General features: G+C 40.9%; 1 protein-coding gene across 2 annotated transcripts in view; it reads right to left on the reverse strand.

The window, feature by feature from the left end:
• LOC138963298 (dystrophin-like) overlaps nt 1-16,994 on the reverse strand; it is a 411,116-nt gene that overhangs the window by 37,587 nt on the left and 356,535 nt on the right. For both annotated transcript variants that reach the window (XM_070335362.1, XM_070335361.1), the window contains exons 50-52: nt 10,159-10,289; nt 9,113-9,207; nt 1,292-1,352 (exon numbers count right to left, since the gene is read on the reverse strand). In XM_070335362.1, coding sequence (XP_070191463.1) covers nt 1,292-1,352; nt 9,113-9,207; nt 10,159-10,289 — 287 coding nt within the window. The remainder of the gene's footprint in view (nt 1-1,291; nt 1,353-9,112; nt 9,208-10,158; nt 10,290-16,994) is intronic.

Below are 16,994 nucleotides of genomic sequence, written 5' to 3' on the forward strand. Positions count from 1 at the left end.
ATTCATTTTTAACTGGCAGTAAAGCGGGAAACAGCTGGGATGAAACTAAGGAAGCAAGAAGACCCTAGCTAGAGCTATTAAGCAGGAGACCAACAATTTAAGGAGGAGTTGGGTGAAGGAGAGGGGGGGGGGGAGGAGGAGGGGGGTGAAGTCTTTGAACAAGAGGGAAGGGGGAAATCCCCAAAGAACTGAGAAGAAAAGAGGACAGAAATAAAGGTAAGAAACAAACAAGAAACAGCATTATATAATGGCCACAACAACAACAACAACAACAAAAGACAAGAAACGAAAACCCGCAGGAGGGAAAGATTATAGACAAAGTTAAGGCTGGAAAAGAAAATACTGAAAAAAATGGAAGAACCAAATTCAGACAAATTACAGGCAACAAGAAGTAAAAAAAAAATTAAAAAAAACAAGTCGCGTATGGCGAAAATACAACATTTAGTCAAGTAGCTGTCGAACTCACAGAATGAAACTGAACGCAATGCAACGCAGCAAGACCGTATACTCGTAGCATCGTCAGTCCACCGCGCACGGCAAAGGCAGTGAAATTGACAAGAAGAGCGGGGTAGTACTTGCGCTGAGAAGGATAGCACGCTTTTCTGTACCACTCTTCGTTTTAACTTTCTGAGCGTGTTTTTAATCCAAACATATCATATCTATATGTTTTTGGAATCAGGAACCCACAAGGAATAAGATGAAAGTGTTTTTAAATTGATTTGGACAATTTAATTTTGATCATAATTTTTATATTTTTAATTTTCAGAGCTTGTTTTTAATCCAAATATAACATATTTATATGTTTTTGGAATCAGAAAATGATGAAGAATAAGATTAACGTAAATTTGGATTGTTTTATACCAAAATTTTTTTTTTACAATTTTCAGATTTTTAATGACCAAAGTCATTAATTAATTTTTAAGCCACCAAGCTGAAATGCAATACCGAAGTCCGGGCTTCGTCGAAGATTACTTGACCAAAATGTCAACCAATTTGGTTGAAAAATGAGAGCGTGACAGTGCCGCCTCAACTTTCACGAAAAGCCGGATATGACGTCATAAAAGACATTTATCGAAAAAATGAAAAAAACGTCTGGGGATTTCATACCCAGGAACTCTCATGTCAAATTTCATAAAGATCGGTCCAGTAGTTTAGTCTGAATCGCTCTACACACACACACACACACAGACACACATACACCACGACCCTCGTCTCGATTCCCCCCTCTACGTTAAAACATTTAGTCAAAACTTGACTAAATGTAAAAAGGTAAGAAAAGTGTGTGACTCACTTAATGTAGTAAGGCACCTTGTTCCCTGCCACCGCCCTCTCCCAGGGGCTGTCCACAGAAACTGAAACAACAAAACACACACAACAATGTCACACTCTTCAGACAAAAAACGCTCACTCTTGAAATTTGATTCTGCCTGACATTGCTTTTTGTAATTCTCTCCGCAAAGTCCTTATCTCACACAGTCTATATCTCTAAGTCCTTCTAAATGTTTCATGCTTCTTGATTTGGCAAAGTTATAGAATACCATTAATTAAACAAACACACATGATAAATCTTGATGTATATAAATAAGCCTTTACAACCAAATGAATAATTGTGTGAATAACAGAAGAAAGACACGCGTCACTTATAGCTCCCCCCCCCCCCCCCCCCCCCCCCCGGAACAAAGAAGCAGAGCGAGCAAGAGGGATGAGTTAAACAGTATAACTGATTTAAGGCACCGTACAGTCCTGTACAAGCAGGCTGATACACTGGCACACACACACACTAGCTGTTGACATAAATGTTGCAAGCAGCAAATGTTAACATGCAGCAGTACATTGTTGACAGTCAATCAGTTTTTGTTAAAATACTAGCATTTAAGAATTCAGTAATTAACAGGCAATAATAACATGAGTGAGTAATGATCAGCACCTTGCGGAGGAAGGGGAGAGCAGTGAAGAAGAGTGACAGCCGGTGACATCATCAAGCAACTATTACAGTCCTACACATCAACCAGTCAATCCAATCAGAACAATAATCAACACACTCTGCTGGATCACACACTAGCTCTCACAGATGAACATCTCATAGAATTCAAAAACAGAATGTTCACAGAACGTACACCAACGGCTTAATTTATATATATAGCGTCCGCGGACTAGGCTTCATCAGCTAGATCCAAAACACTGATGAATCATGTGAAAACCAATAAAACTGACACTTCAGCTAAATCACAAACTTAACGTGCACTAATCAGCAACATCTCACTGCACGACGTGTTCCAAATGCAACTGAATGTTGGCGCCAGGAAAGCCAACAAGACTTGATAACACTGTCTAGGGACTAGAGTGGATCTTTAACCACCAGCTGATCACAACCTCCACACTGACACAGTGAATGTTGGCGCCAGGAAAGCCAACAAGACTTGATAACACTGTCTAGGGACTAGAGTGGATCTTTATAACCACCAGTTGATCACAACCTCCACACTGACACAGTGAATGTTAGCGCCAGGAAAGCCAACAAGACTTGATAACACTGTCTAGGGACTAGAGTGGATCTTTAACCACCAGCTGATGACAACCTCCACACTGACACAGTGAATGTTAGCGCCAGGAAAGCCAACAAGACTTGATAACACTGTCTAGGGACTAGAGTGGATCTTTAACCACCAGCTGATCACAACCAGAACCTCCACACTGACACAGTGGAATCCACGGAAGCAGATAGCTACAATCTCACTTGACACCTCCACACAAACACGGCCCAGGCATGCAGGTGAGATTAACAGGTACACACTTCATCAACTTTACAGGTGTATCTAAATCCCTTACGCAAAGCAGAGCTAAAGCCCCCGTTTCACCTGTCACCTCCACAAACCAACGCTACAAGGTGATTGGCACCTCTCAAAACTCTGACAGCATTGAACCACCTTGACCGAGGTCTGCTCCAAACTGTATTTGCCACGTACATACAACAAGATGTACACACAACAGAATTATAATGCGCTACTTGTGCACTCAGACACTTTATGTAACAGCTGGAGATGTAATCTTCTTATGCAGCTATATAGCTCAGATTAATTTTCGCCCTGGATCGAAGGTATTGCATGCATATATAATGTGATAGAACAGAATCACATTACAACAATGTGCGTGAGAACTTATATAGCTACTCAGTTGTTTACTGTTGTGGATTAAGATTATTGTAGCTCAGATTGTGTTCACTATACAGGATCAAAGGCAAACTGTAAATAACCTCTGACATACAGAACCATGCATGCATGTAGCATTACAAACCAGAACCATGCATGTAGCATTACAAAGCAGAACCAGCTCGATCACTGTTGCAGAGGGTCATGCAATCTTACAAGCTTGTACTTGGTGAATTTCATAGCTTTTGTTGACAGCCTGTTTGACAGGATTCAACATATCGATCATGATAAGATAGTGCAAATCTGTAGGAAGATCACTTAAGGCTAAACGGTTTTCTAATGCTGGGGGCTTAACATTCACAAATCACATGGTGAAATCTTAAATTATTTTTGATTAAACGATGCTATGTTGATAATACTTATTTCAAGTTGCATGACTCTTTTTGCTTAATTTACATCAAGTTTAAGTGTCTTGGTGCTTCCAAGTTCCATGTGTGGCACAATGAGTATGGAATCCTTTCCGTACACAACATCAACTGTTAACAACTGCTGACGTACGTAACAACTCTTCCTCCCTTAAAACACTGCTTGCACCGGAAAGCCGGCTATAGCTTGACTGTTAGTGCAGCACCAAAACGCCCAACCCTGACTGTAACACTTTACTTGTATAAATATATGGTCAATTGCCACGCTAAACTGTTGCAGTATCAATTTCCTGCTCTAAATTAGCTGCCTGGCTATCTTGACAAATATATCTATAGATATTTCCTGCATGTCAGATATATGTATACATAAAAAAGTTGAAGAAAAGTTTTATCAATTGACATTTATACATGTGTTAAAAGTTTTGTTTTTTTCAATATTGGTTCGCGGCTTTAAGGACGTCCTAGTTCTACAGTGGCAGATATCATCAGCACACAACAGTTCTTGTTTGACAAATTATCCAACAAACAATTGTGAACATATAGTCAGCTCAACCATGAGAACAGCACTGACTTTTGTACAGCGTTTTTGTCACCAGTACTCACAGTATTACTTCGAAAACAAGTTCTTGAATTATAATTTGAAAAAAAGACTTGAGGGCTCTTGACACAGCCTACATATTTCCACAACATGATGCATTTTCCCCATCACTCAAGTGACATTTAATGAGTCAATCTATTTTTTTTCTCTCTCCGTTTTTCTATACCACAAATCGCAAGTAAACAGGAAAGCAATCATTTCATCTTTGCACACAGAACGTAAACACGACCACTCAATTCCCATTACCCTCAGGCTACGTCTACGTTTTCCACAGCACAAGTGATCGTGAAAAACAGATATACACTGTGGAAGAAGATTCTCTACACTACACTCGTCCAAGTGCCATGTCACAGTGATCGTGAAAAACAGATATACACTGTGGAAGAAGATTCTCTACACTGATCCAAGTGCTATGTCACAGCATAAGTGATCATGAAAAACAGATATAGACTAACACTGTGGAAGAAAATTATCTCCACTACACTGGTCCAAGCGCTATGTACATGACTGTAGGTTCAACATTTGACAAAGTCAGCTGTGGCATGTGTAACAGGTTTCCTTAGCGATATTCTTCCCCTGCCAAGCATGTCAGTGTTGCTGTCTGGTCACCGGTCAAACAATACATCACATCTACTCTGTCCACTCTGTGCATGTGTCTGTTTGGAGTCAGGACAGGTCAACCTCAACGTAGAGAATACAGTGGAACCCCCCTTTAAAGACCTCCAACAATTAATCTGAGAAGATCAGGTCTTAAAAAGGAGGGAGTCTAAAAATGGGGCTACCTGTAAATTGACTGAGGTTTTGAAGAGAACATCTGAGAAAACAGGCTGTTATATAAGAGAGGGAGTCTTAAAGGGTGTTATATAAGAGAGGGAGTCTTAAGAGAGGGACTGTGTTTGAATTCATTCGGATTTAGTTCTCTTTCCTTGTTTGTATTGTGATTATGTAAGTGTAAAGCGCTCTGGGCTTGTCACCACGAGGTTTACGCGCTATATAAGTAATCGTTATTATTATTATTATTATTAAAGGGTGTTATATAAGAGAGGGAGTCTTAAAGGGTGTTATATAAGAGAGGGTCTTAAAGGGTGTTATATAAGAGAGGGAGTCTTAAAGGGTGCTATATAAGAGAGGGAGTCTTAAAGGGTGTTATATAAGAGAGGGAGTCTTAAAGGGTGTTATATAAGAGAGGGAGTCTTAAAGGGTGTTATATAAGAGAGGGAGTCTTAAAGGGTGTTATATAAGAGAGGGAGTCTTAAAGGGTGTTATATAAGAGAGGGAGTCTTAAAGGGTGTTATATAAGAGAGGGAGTCTTAAAGGGTGTTATATAAGAGAGGGAGTCTTAAAGGGTGTTATATAAGAGAGGGAGTCTTAAAGGGTGTTATATAAGAGAGGGAGTCTTAAAGGGTGTTATATAAGAGAGGGAGTCTTAAAGGGTGTTATATAAGAGAAGGAGTCTTAAAGGGTGTTATATAAGAGAGGGAGTCTTAAAGGGTGTTATAGAAGAGAAGGAGTCTTAAAGGGTGTTATAGAAGAGAGGGAGTCTTAAAGGGTGTTATATAAGAGAGGGAGTCTTAAAGGGTGTTATATAAGAGAGGGAGTCTTAAAGGGTGTTATATACGAGAAGGAGTCTTAAAGGGTGTTATATAAGAGAAGGAGTTTTAAAGGGTGTTATATAAGAGAGGGAGTCTTAAAGGGTGTTATAGAAGAGAGGGAGTCTTAAAGGGTGTTATATAAGAGAGGGAGTCTTAAAGGGTGTTATATAAGAGAGGGAGTCTTAAAGGGTGTTATATAAGAGAGGGTCTTAAAGGGTGTTATATAAGAGAGGGAGTCTTAAATTCCGGGGTCTTAACTAAGGGGATCCACGGTATGCATGTGTCTGTTGAGGAGTCAGGACAGGTCAACCTCCATCAACCAGGGAACTATATGTTGAGGAGTCAGGACAGGTCAACCTCCATCAACCAGAGAACTATATATGTTGAGGAGTCAGGACAGGTCAACCTCCATCAACCAGAGAACTATATGTTGAGGAGTCAGGACAGGTCAACCTCCATCAACCAGGGAACTATATGTTGAGGAGTCAGGACAGGTCAACCTCCATCAACCAGAGAACTATCTTTTAGATTGAGACAGGTTGATTGCATTTCAACACAAATATTTCAAACGTTTGAGCTGGTATGATGTGAAGGACTTATACATATAACACTCTTGTGTGTGCTTCACGTTTGAGCTGGTATGATGTGAAGGACTTATACATATAACACTCTTGTGTGTGCTTCACGTTTGAGCTGGTATGATGCGAAGGATTACATATACCACTCTTGTGTGTGCTTCACGTTTCAGCTGGTATGATGCGAAGGATTACATATACCACTCTTGTGTGTGCTTCACGTTTCAGCTGGTATGATGCGAAGGATTACATATACCACTCTTGTGTGTGCTTCACGTTTCAGCTGGTATGATGTGAAGGATTACATATACCACTCTTGTGTGTGCTTCACGTTTCAGCTGGTATGATGCGAAGGATTACATATACCACTCTTGTGTGTGCTTCACGTTTCAGCTGGTATGATGCGAAGGATTACATATACCACTCTTGTGTGTGCTTCACGTTTCAGCTGGTATGATGCGAAGGATTACATATATAACACTCTTGTGTGTGCTTCACGTTTGAGCTGGTATGATGTGAAGGACTTATACATATAACACTCTTGTGTGTGCTTCACGTTTGAGCTGGTATGATGTGAAGGACTTATACATATAACACTCTTGTGTGTGCTTCACGTTTGCGTTAAGGGAAAAAAGTTGGGAGCAGGGCAGACTACATGCCTTTATGATGCTTATACAACTGTGAGTGATTAAACAGAGAGAGAGAGAGAGAGAGAGAGAGAGAGAGAGAGAGAGAGAGAGAGAGAGAGAGAGAGAGAGAGAGAGAGAGAGAGAGAGAGAGAGAGAGAGAGAGAGAGATGGCATAAACATGTATTGTCAATGGGTAACGCAGAAGAGGAGAGACAGACAGATGGGCAGCCAGAAATAGAGAGAGAGAGAGATTATGTGTGTATAATCACTGTGAGCTGGAATTAAATTACTTAATTTTAGTTGGGTTGGTTAATTTTATTTGAATCCGCAGGTCGGGTTCTGTAACATTACCAGGACTCTCTTCACCTGCTGCAAACACAAAATGCACACACAACCACATCAACTATATCAACCACATCAACTACAATGTATAGGAAGAGTATAGGATCTGGGGTAATAGTGTACACACATTTTACTAGTACTCAACTTGAAAGAAACACATGCACACACACACACAATACGCACACACACATGTGATGCACACACACACACTGACACACCCACCCACACAAACAGTCAGCCTCAATTCTTTCCATCCAAGCAAACCTGAGATCATCATCTCTCTTTCCAGTGGGGTTCACCTGTAGTTAGGCTTTTAACCCCCCCCCCCCCCCCATCCCTGTAATCTGAGATGATAGGAGGGGCCTGGGAAGTGGTCATGGTGTGTCTACATCAATGAATTTCACACAGCACTATATATACTCATGGCGAAATGATACTCCGTTGTAAAAGAAAATACAGGAGCATCTTCAGAACCAAATACGCTATCTTCACTTCACACAAATTGTCAAAACTAGTGAAGTGGTAAGAGCTAGATTAATAGCGAGACATTCACAAGACGCAGGCTGTCAAAACTAGTGAAGTGGTAAGAGCTAGATTAATAGCGAGACATTCACAAGACGCAGGCTGTCAAAACTAGTGAAGTGGTAAGAGCTAGATTAATAGCGAGACATTCACAAGACGCAGGCTGTCAAAACTAGTGAAGTGGTAAGAGCTAGATTAATAGCGAGACATTCACAAGACGCAGGCTGTCAAAACTAGTGAAGTGGTAAGAGCTAGATTAACAGCGAGACATTCACAAGACGCAGGCTGTCAAAACTAGTGAAGTGGTAAGAGCTAGATTAACAGCGAGACATTCACAAGACGCAGGCTGTCAAAACTAGTGAAGTGGTAAGAGCTAGATTAATAGCGAGACATTCACAAGACGCAGGCTGTCAAAACTAGTGAAGTGGTAAGAGCTAGATTAATAGAGAGACATTCACAAGACGCAGGCTGTCAAAACTAGTGAAGTGGTAAGAGCTAGATTAATAGCGAGACATTCACAAGACGCAGGCTGTCAAAACTAGTGAAGTGGTAAGAGCTAGATTAATAGAGAGACATTCACAAGACGCAGGCTGTCAAAACTAGTGAAGTGGTAAGAGCTAGATTAATAGAGAGACATTCACAAGACGCAGGCTGTCAAAACTAGTGAAGTGGTAAGAGCTAGATTAATAGAGAGACATTCACAAGACGCAGGCTGTCAAAACTAGTGAAGTGGTAAGAGCTAGATTAATAGAGAGACATTCACAAGACGCAGGCTGTCAAAACTAGTGAAGTGGTAAGAGCTAGATTAATAGCGAGACATTCACAAGACGCAGGCTGTCAAAACTAGTGAAGTGGTAAGAGCTAGATTAATAGCGAGACATTCACAAGACGCAGGCTGTCAAAACTAGTGAAGTGGTAAGACCTAGATTAATAGCGAGACATTCACAAGACGCAGGCTGTCAAACAGACACACCACCAACCAGGTCAACACAGACCTGGCAACCCCTGTGTTTTACACTTGGAGTATTTTCAAAGAAACCTGCCGTATTTTCAGAAATATGTGCATTCGAACATCCAAAATACAAGATCGGCTTCGAGATGCGCTCATAAAAAAAAGTAGTGTAGGAATTTTTTGATTGTTTTTTTTTTCTCCACAGACCGTACTGATCATATTTTAGACAATCAAGCGTACAAAATACGGCGAAAGCGTAGGGGTTCCCAGGTCTGTTCACACCAAACTCCACACCCAGACAAAGACAGAGGTATCATGGTCGACTCACCAGAAAGGAAGTGTTGGGAGTTGGGGCCGAAGGCACGAAGAGCGTCCTGAAGTTTCTTCAGTCTGTCTTCTATCGCTATCTGCAAGGCCTTCCACCTGGTACACACAAAACTCACGCTTGTAAACTTCTGCTTGTCGATTAACAAAGAACAAATGTTTATTTTGAATGTTTTATGTATGTTATTATTACGGACACAAACGCTCAGCAATGTAATTTCTCTTTTAGAGATTAATAAAGTTATTGTATTGTATTGTATTGTATTGATGTCTTTGTGGAATTTTGTCAAAACTCGATTCTGGGCGATTTTAATGTTTTTGTGCTTTAGACTAAGTAAATCATTCTCCATAAGAAATATTCTTTTAAATACGATTGACAATACATGATGGACAATACATGATGGACAATACATGATGGACAATACATGATGGACAATACATGATGGACAATACACGATTTAACATTCTTTTATCTTTCTTCTTCTTCTTCTTTGTTCATGGGCTCCCACGTTCACTCATGGTTTTTGCACGAGTGGAATTTTACGTGTATGACCGTTTTTACCCCGCCACTTTTATCTTTCTATCCACACCAGGTACAGATATAAACACTAATCACGTTTGTCCTGAAAAGCTGTTTAACATGAGTGAATAATGGCAACATTTGATGTGGTCCTGCTCCTTTTCTTTGCTACTCAATTCTTATTTCATATACTTCATCTCGAGACCTGATCTTCAGGTGTGACAGGCTAACGCGTAGAAAAAGAATAATTTTCTTAAATTAAAAACCAGATTTCTAACCAAAATTCAGAATCAAAATGAAAGAATGGTAAGTACAAAGTTATTGGAACGTTTAATTTATGACAAAACAAAACATTAGATGCGGCTATTGGGGTGGGATAAATACTCGAAGTAATTGTGTTCCTAAATAATTAGCATCTTCAAATGGCAGTAAGCGGACCAAATTAACAGAGCAATTAAACACGCCTCCAATGTCAAATATAACTAAATGAACACATGAAGCAGAAACTGCATGTAAATTATAGACTCTACCTTGTGTTGAAATCTTCTAGTCGCCTGACGTTAAAATGTGACAAGATGACGTCTGCTGCCTGGAGGTCGTTGGCTTGGTCGTTGACGCTGTCGATCTCGCCCTGAAGAGGGGCGTACTTCTGCTGGTAACTCTGCACACCAGGCAGGCAAAGAGTAACATCACAGTCTCTGGTGGTGACTTTAACCATCTCATGCACACAGTGAAATCACAGTCTCTGGTAGTGACTTTAACGATCTCATGCACACAGTGAAATCACAGTCTCTGGTAGTGACTTTAACGATCTCATGCATACAGTGAAATCACAGTCTCTGGTAGTGACTTTAACGATCTCATGCACACAGTGAAATCACAGTCTCTGGTAGTGACTTTAACGATCTCATGCACACAGTGAAATCACAGTCTCTGGTAGTGACTTTAACGATCTCATGCACACAGTGAAATCACAGTCTCTGGTAGTGACTTTAACGATCTCATACACACAGTGAAATCACAGTCTCTGGTAGTGACTTTAACGATCTCATACACACAGTGAAATCACAGTCTCTGGTAGTAACTTTAACGATCTCATACACACAGTGAAATCACAGTCTCTGGTAGTGACTTTAACGATCTCATACACACAGTGAAATCACAGTCTCTGGTAGTGACTTTAACGATCTCATGCACACACACAGTGAAATCACAGTCTCTGGTAGTGACTTTAACCATCTCATGCACACAGTGAAATCACAGTCTCTGGTAGTGACTTTAACGATCTCATGCACACAGTGAAATCACAGTCTCTGGTAGTGACTTTAACCATCTCATGCACACAGTGAAATCACAGTCTCTGGTAGTGACTTTAACGATCTCATGCACACACACAGTGAAATCACAGTCTCTGGTAGTGACTTTAACGATCTCATGCACACAGTGAAATCACAGTCTCTGGTAGTGACTTTAACGATCTCATGCACACAGTGAAATCACAGTCTCTGGTAGTGACTTTAATGATCTCATGCACACAGTGAAATCACAGTCTCTGGTAGTGACTTTAACGATCTCATGCACACAGTGAAATCACAGTCTCTGGTAGTGACTTTAACGATCTCATACACACAGTGAAATCACAGTCTCTGGTAGTGACTTTAACCATCTCATGCACACAGTGAAATCACAGTCTCTGGTAGTGACTTTAACGATCTCATGCACACAGTGAAATCACAGTCTCTGGTAGTGACTTTAACCATCTCATGCACACAGTGAAATCACAGTCTCTGGTAGTGACTTTAACGATCTCATGCACACACTGAAATCACAGTCTCTGGTAGTGACTTTAACGATCTCATGCACACAGTGAAATCACAGTCTCTGGTAGTGACTTTAACCATCTCATGCACACAGTGAAATCACAGTCTCTGGTAGTGACTTTAACGATCTCATGCACACAGTGAAATCACAGTCTCTGGTAGTGACTTTAACGATCTCATACACACAGTGAAATCACAGTCTCTGGTAGTGACTTTAACGATCTCATGCACACAGTGAAATCACAGTCTCTGGTAGTGACTTTAACGATCTCATGCACACAGTGAAATCACAGTCTCTGGTAGTGACTTTAACGATCTCATGCACACAGTGAAATCACAGTCTCTGGTAGTGACTTTAACGAATCTCATGCACACAGTGAAATCACAGTCTCTGGTAGTGACTTTAACGATCTCATGCACACAGTGAAATCACAGTCTCTGGTAGTGACTTTAACGATCTCATGCACACAGTGAAATCACAGTCTCTGGTAGTGACTTTAACGATCTCATACACACAGTGAAATCACAGTCTCTGGTAGTGACTTTAATGATCTCATACACACAGTGAAATCACAGTCTCTGGTAGTGACTTTAACGATCTCATGCACACAGTGAAATCACAGTCTCTGGTAGTGACTTTAACGATCTCATGCACACACACAGTGAAATCACAGTCTCTGGTAGTGACTTTAACGATCTCATGCACACAGTGAAATCACAGTCTCTGGTAGTGACTTTAACGATCTCATACACACAGTGAAATCACAGTCTCTGGTAGTGACTTTAATGATCTCATGCACACAGTGAAATCACAGTCTCTGGTAGTGACTTTAACGATCTCATGCACACAGTGAAATCACAGTCTCTGGTAGTGACTTTAACGATCTCATGCACACAGTGAAATCACAGTCTCTGGTAGTGACTTTAACGATCTCATGCATACAGTGAAATCACAGTCTCTGGTAGTGACTTTAACGATCTCATGCACACAGTGAAATCACAGTCTCTGGTAGTGACTTTAACGATCTCATACACACAGTGAAATCACAGTCTCTGGTAGTGACTTTAATGATCTCATGCACACAGTGAAATCACAGTCTCTGGTAGTGACTTTAACGATCTCATACACACAGTGAAATCACAGTCTCTGGTAGTGACTTTAACGATCTCATGCACACAGTGAAATCACAGTCTCTGGTAGTGACTTTAACGATCTCATGCACACAGTGAAATCACAGTCTCTGGTAGTGACTTTAACGATCTCATGCACACAGTGAAATCACAGTCTCTGGTAGTGACTTTAACGATCTCATACACACAGTGAAATCACAGTCTCTGGTAGTGACTTTAACGATCTCATGCACACAGTGAAATCACAGTCTCTGGTAGTGACTTTAACGATCTCATGCACACAGTGAAATCACAGTCTCTGGTAGTGACTTTAACGATCTCATGCACACAGTGAAATCACAGTCTCTGGTAGTGACTTTAACGATCTCATGCACACAGTGAAATCACAGTCTCTGGTAGTGACTTTAACGATCTCATGCACACAGTGAAATCACAGTCTCTGGTAGTGACTTTAACGATCTCATGCACACAGTGAAATCACAGTCTCTGGTAGTGACTTTAACGATCTCATGCACACAGTGAAATCACAGTCTCTGGTAGTGACTTTAACGATCTCATGCACACAGTGAAATCACAGTCTCTGGTAGTGACTTTAACGATCTCATGCACACAGTGAAATCACAGTCTCTGGTAGTGACTTTAACGATCTCATGCACACAGTGAAATCACAGTCTCTGGTAGTGACTTTAACGATCTCATGCACACAGTGAAATCACAGTCTCTGGTAGTGACTTTAACGATCTCATGCACACAGTGAAATCACAGTCTCTGGTAGTGACTTTAACGATCTCATGCACACAGTGAAATCACAGTCTCTGGTAGTGACTTTAACGATCTCATGCACACAGTGAAATCACAGTCTCTGGTAGTGACTTTAACGATCTCATGCACACAGTGAAATCACAGTCTCTGGTAGTGACTTTAACGATCTCATGCACACAGTGAAATCACAGTCTCTGGTAGTGACTTTAACGATCTCATGCACACAGTGAAATCACAGTCTCTGGTAGTGACTTTAATGATCTCATGCACACAGTGAAATCACAGTCTCTGGTAGTGACTTTAACGATCTCATGCACACAGTGAAATCACAGTCTCTGGTAGTGACTTTAACGATCTCATGCACACAGTGAAATCACAGTCTCTGGTAGTGACTTTAACGATCTCATGCACACAGTGAAATCACAGTCTCTGGTAGTGACTTTAACGATCTCATGCACACAGTGAAATCACAGTCTCTGGTAGTGACTTTAACGATCTCATGCACACAGTGAAATCACAGTCTCTGGTAGTGACTTTAACGATCTCATGCACACAGTGAAATCACAGTCTCTGGTAGTGACTTTAACGATCTCATGCACACAGTGAAATCACAGTCTCTGGTAGTGACTTTAACGATCTCATGCACACAGTGAAATCACAGTCTCTGGTAGTGACTTTAACGATCTCATGCACACAGTGAAATCACAGTCTCTGGTAGTGACTTTAACGATCTCATGCACACAGTGAAATCACAGTCTCTGGTAGTGACTTTAACGATCTCATGCACACAGTGAAATCACAGTCTCTGGTAGTGACTTTAACGATCTCATGCACACAGTGAAATCACAGTCTCTGGTAGTGACTTTAACGATCTCATGCACACAGTGAAATCACAGTCTCTGGTAGTGACTTTAACGATCTCATACACACAGTGAAATCACAGTCTCTGGTAGTGACTTTAACCATCTCATGCACACAGTGAAATCACAGTCTCTGGTAGTGACTTTAACGATCTCATGCACACAGTGAAATCACAGTCTCTGGTAGTGACTTTAACGATCTCATGCACACACAGTGAAATCACAGTCTCTGGTAGTGACTTTAACGATCTCATGCACACAGTGAAATCACAGTCTCTGGTAGTGACTTTAACGATCTCATGCACACAGTGAAATCACAGTCTCTGGTAGTGACTTTAACGATCTCATACACACAGTGAAATCACAGTCTCTGGTAGTGACTTTAACGATCTCATGCACACAGTGAAATCACAGTCTCTGGTAGTGACTTTAACGATCTCATGCACACAGTGAAATCACAGTCTCTGGTAGTGACTTTAACGATCTCATGCACACAGTGAAATCACAGTCTCTGGTAGTGACTTTAACCATCTCATGCACACAGTGAAATCACAGTCTCTGGTAGTGACTTTAACGATCTCATGCACACACTGAAATCACAGTCTCTGGTAGTGACTTTAACCATCTCATGCACACAGTGAAATCACAGTCTCTGGTAGTGACTTTAATGATCTCATACACACAGTGAAATCACAGTCTCTGGTAGTGACTTTAATGATCTCATACACACAGTGAAATCACAGTCTCTGGTAGTGACTTTAATGATCTCATACACACAGTGAAATCACAGTCTCTGGTAGTGACTTTAACGATCTCATGCACACAGTGAAATCACAGTCTCTGGTAGTGACTTTAACCATCTCATACACACAGTGAAATCACAGTCTCTGGTAGTGACTTTAACGATCTCATACACACAGTGAAATCACAGTCTCTGGTAGTGACTTTAACGATCTCATGCACACAGTGAAATCACAGTCTCTGGTAGTGACTTTAACGATCTCATACACACAGTGAAATCACAGTCTCTGGTAGTGACTTTAACGATCTCATACACACAGTGAAATCACAGTCTCTGGTAGTGACTTTAACGATCTCATACACACAGTGAAATCACAGTCTCTGGTAGTGACTTTAATGATCTCATGCACACAGTGAAATCACAGTCTCTGGTAGTGACTTTAACGATCTCATACACACAGTGAAATCACAGTCTCTGGTAGTGACTTTAACGATCTCATGCACACAGTGAAATCACAGTCTCTGGTAGTGACTTTAACGATCTCATGCACACAGTGAAATCACAGTCTCTGGTAGTGACTTTAACGATCTCATGCACACAGTGAAATCACAGTCTCTGGTAGTGACTTTAACGATCTCATACACACAGTGAAATCACAGTCTCTGGTAGTGACTTTAACGATCTCATGCACACAGTGAAATCACAGTCTCTGGTAGTGACTTTAACGATCTCATGCACACAGTGAAATCACAGTCTCTGGTAGTGACTTTAACGATCTCATGCACACAGTGAAATCACAGTCTCTGGTAGTGACTTTAACGATCTCATGCACACAGTGAAATCACAGTCTCTGGTAGTGACTTTAACGATCTCATGCACACAGTGAAATCACAGTCTCTGGTAGTGACTTTAACGATCTCATGCACACAGTGAAATCACAGTCTCTGGTAGTGACTTTAACGATCTCATACACACAGTGAAATCACAGTCTCTGGTAGTGACTTTAATGATCTCATGCACACAGTGAAATCACAGTCTCTGGTAGTGACTTTAACGATCTCATACACACAGTGAAATCACAGTCTCTGGTAGTGACTTTAACGATCTCATGCATACAGTGAAATCACAGTCTCTGGTAGTGACTTTAACGATCTCATGCACACAGTGAAATCAGTCTCTGGTAGTGACTTTAATGATCTCATGCACACAGTGAAATCACAGTCTCTGGTAGTGACTTTAACGATCTCATGTATACAGTGAAATCACAGTCTCTGGTAGTGACTTTAACGATCTCATGCACACAAGTGAAATCACAGTCTCTGGTAGTGACTTTAACGATCTCATGCACCCAGTGAAATCACAGTCTCTGGTAGTGACTTTAACCATCTCATGCACACAGTGAAATCACAGTCTCTGGTAGTGACTTTAACGATCTCATGCACACAGTGAAATCACAGTCTCTGGTAGTGACTTTAACCATCTCATGCGCGATATGCACACAGTGAAATCACAGTCTCTGGTAGTGACTTTAACGATCTCATGCACACAGTGAAATCACAGTCTCTGGTAGTGACTTTAACCATCTCATGCATACAGTGAAATCACAGTCTCTGGTAGTGACTTTAACGATCTCATGCACCCAGTGAAATCACAGTCTCTGGTAGTGACTTTAACGATCTCATGCACACAGTGAAATCACAGTCTCTGGTAGTGACTTTAACCATCTCATGCATACAGTGAAATCACAGTCTCTGGTAGTGACTTTAACGATCTCATACACACAGTGAAATCACAGTCTCTGGTAGTGACTTTAATGATCTCATGCACACAGTGAAATCACAGTCTCTGGTAGTGACTTTAACGATCTCATGCACACACTGAAATCACAGTCTCTGGTAGTGACTTTAACGATCTCATGCACACAGTGAAATCACAGTCTCTGGTAGTGACTTTAACCATCTCATACACACAGTGAAATCACAGTCTCTGGTAGTGACTTTAACCATCTCATGCACACAGTGAAATCACAGTCTCTGGTAGTGACTTTAATG

Source organism: Littorina saxatilis, linkage group LG3, assembly GCF_037325665.1.
Source record: "Littorina saxatilis isolate snail1 linkage group LG3, US_GU_Lsax_2.0, whole genome shotgun sequence".
Taxonomy (NCBI): domain Eukaryota; kingdom Metazoa; phylum Mollusca; class Gastropoda; order Littorinimorpha; family Littorinidae; genus Littorina; species Littorina saxatilis.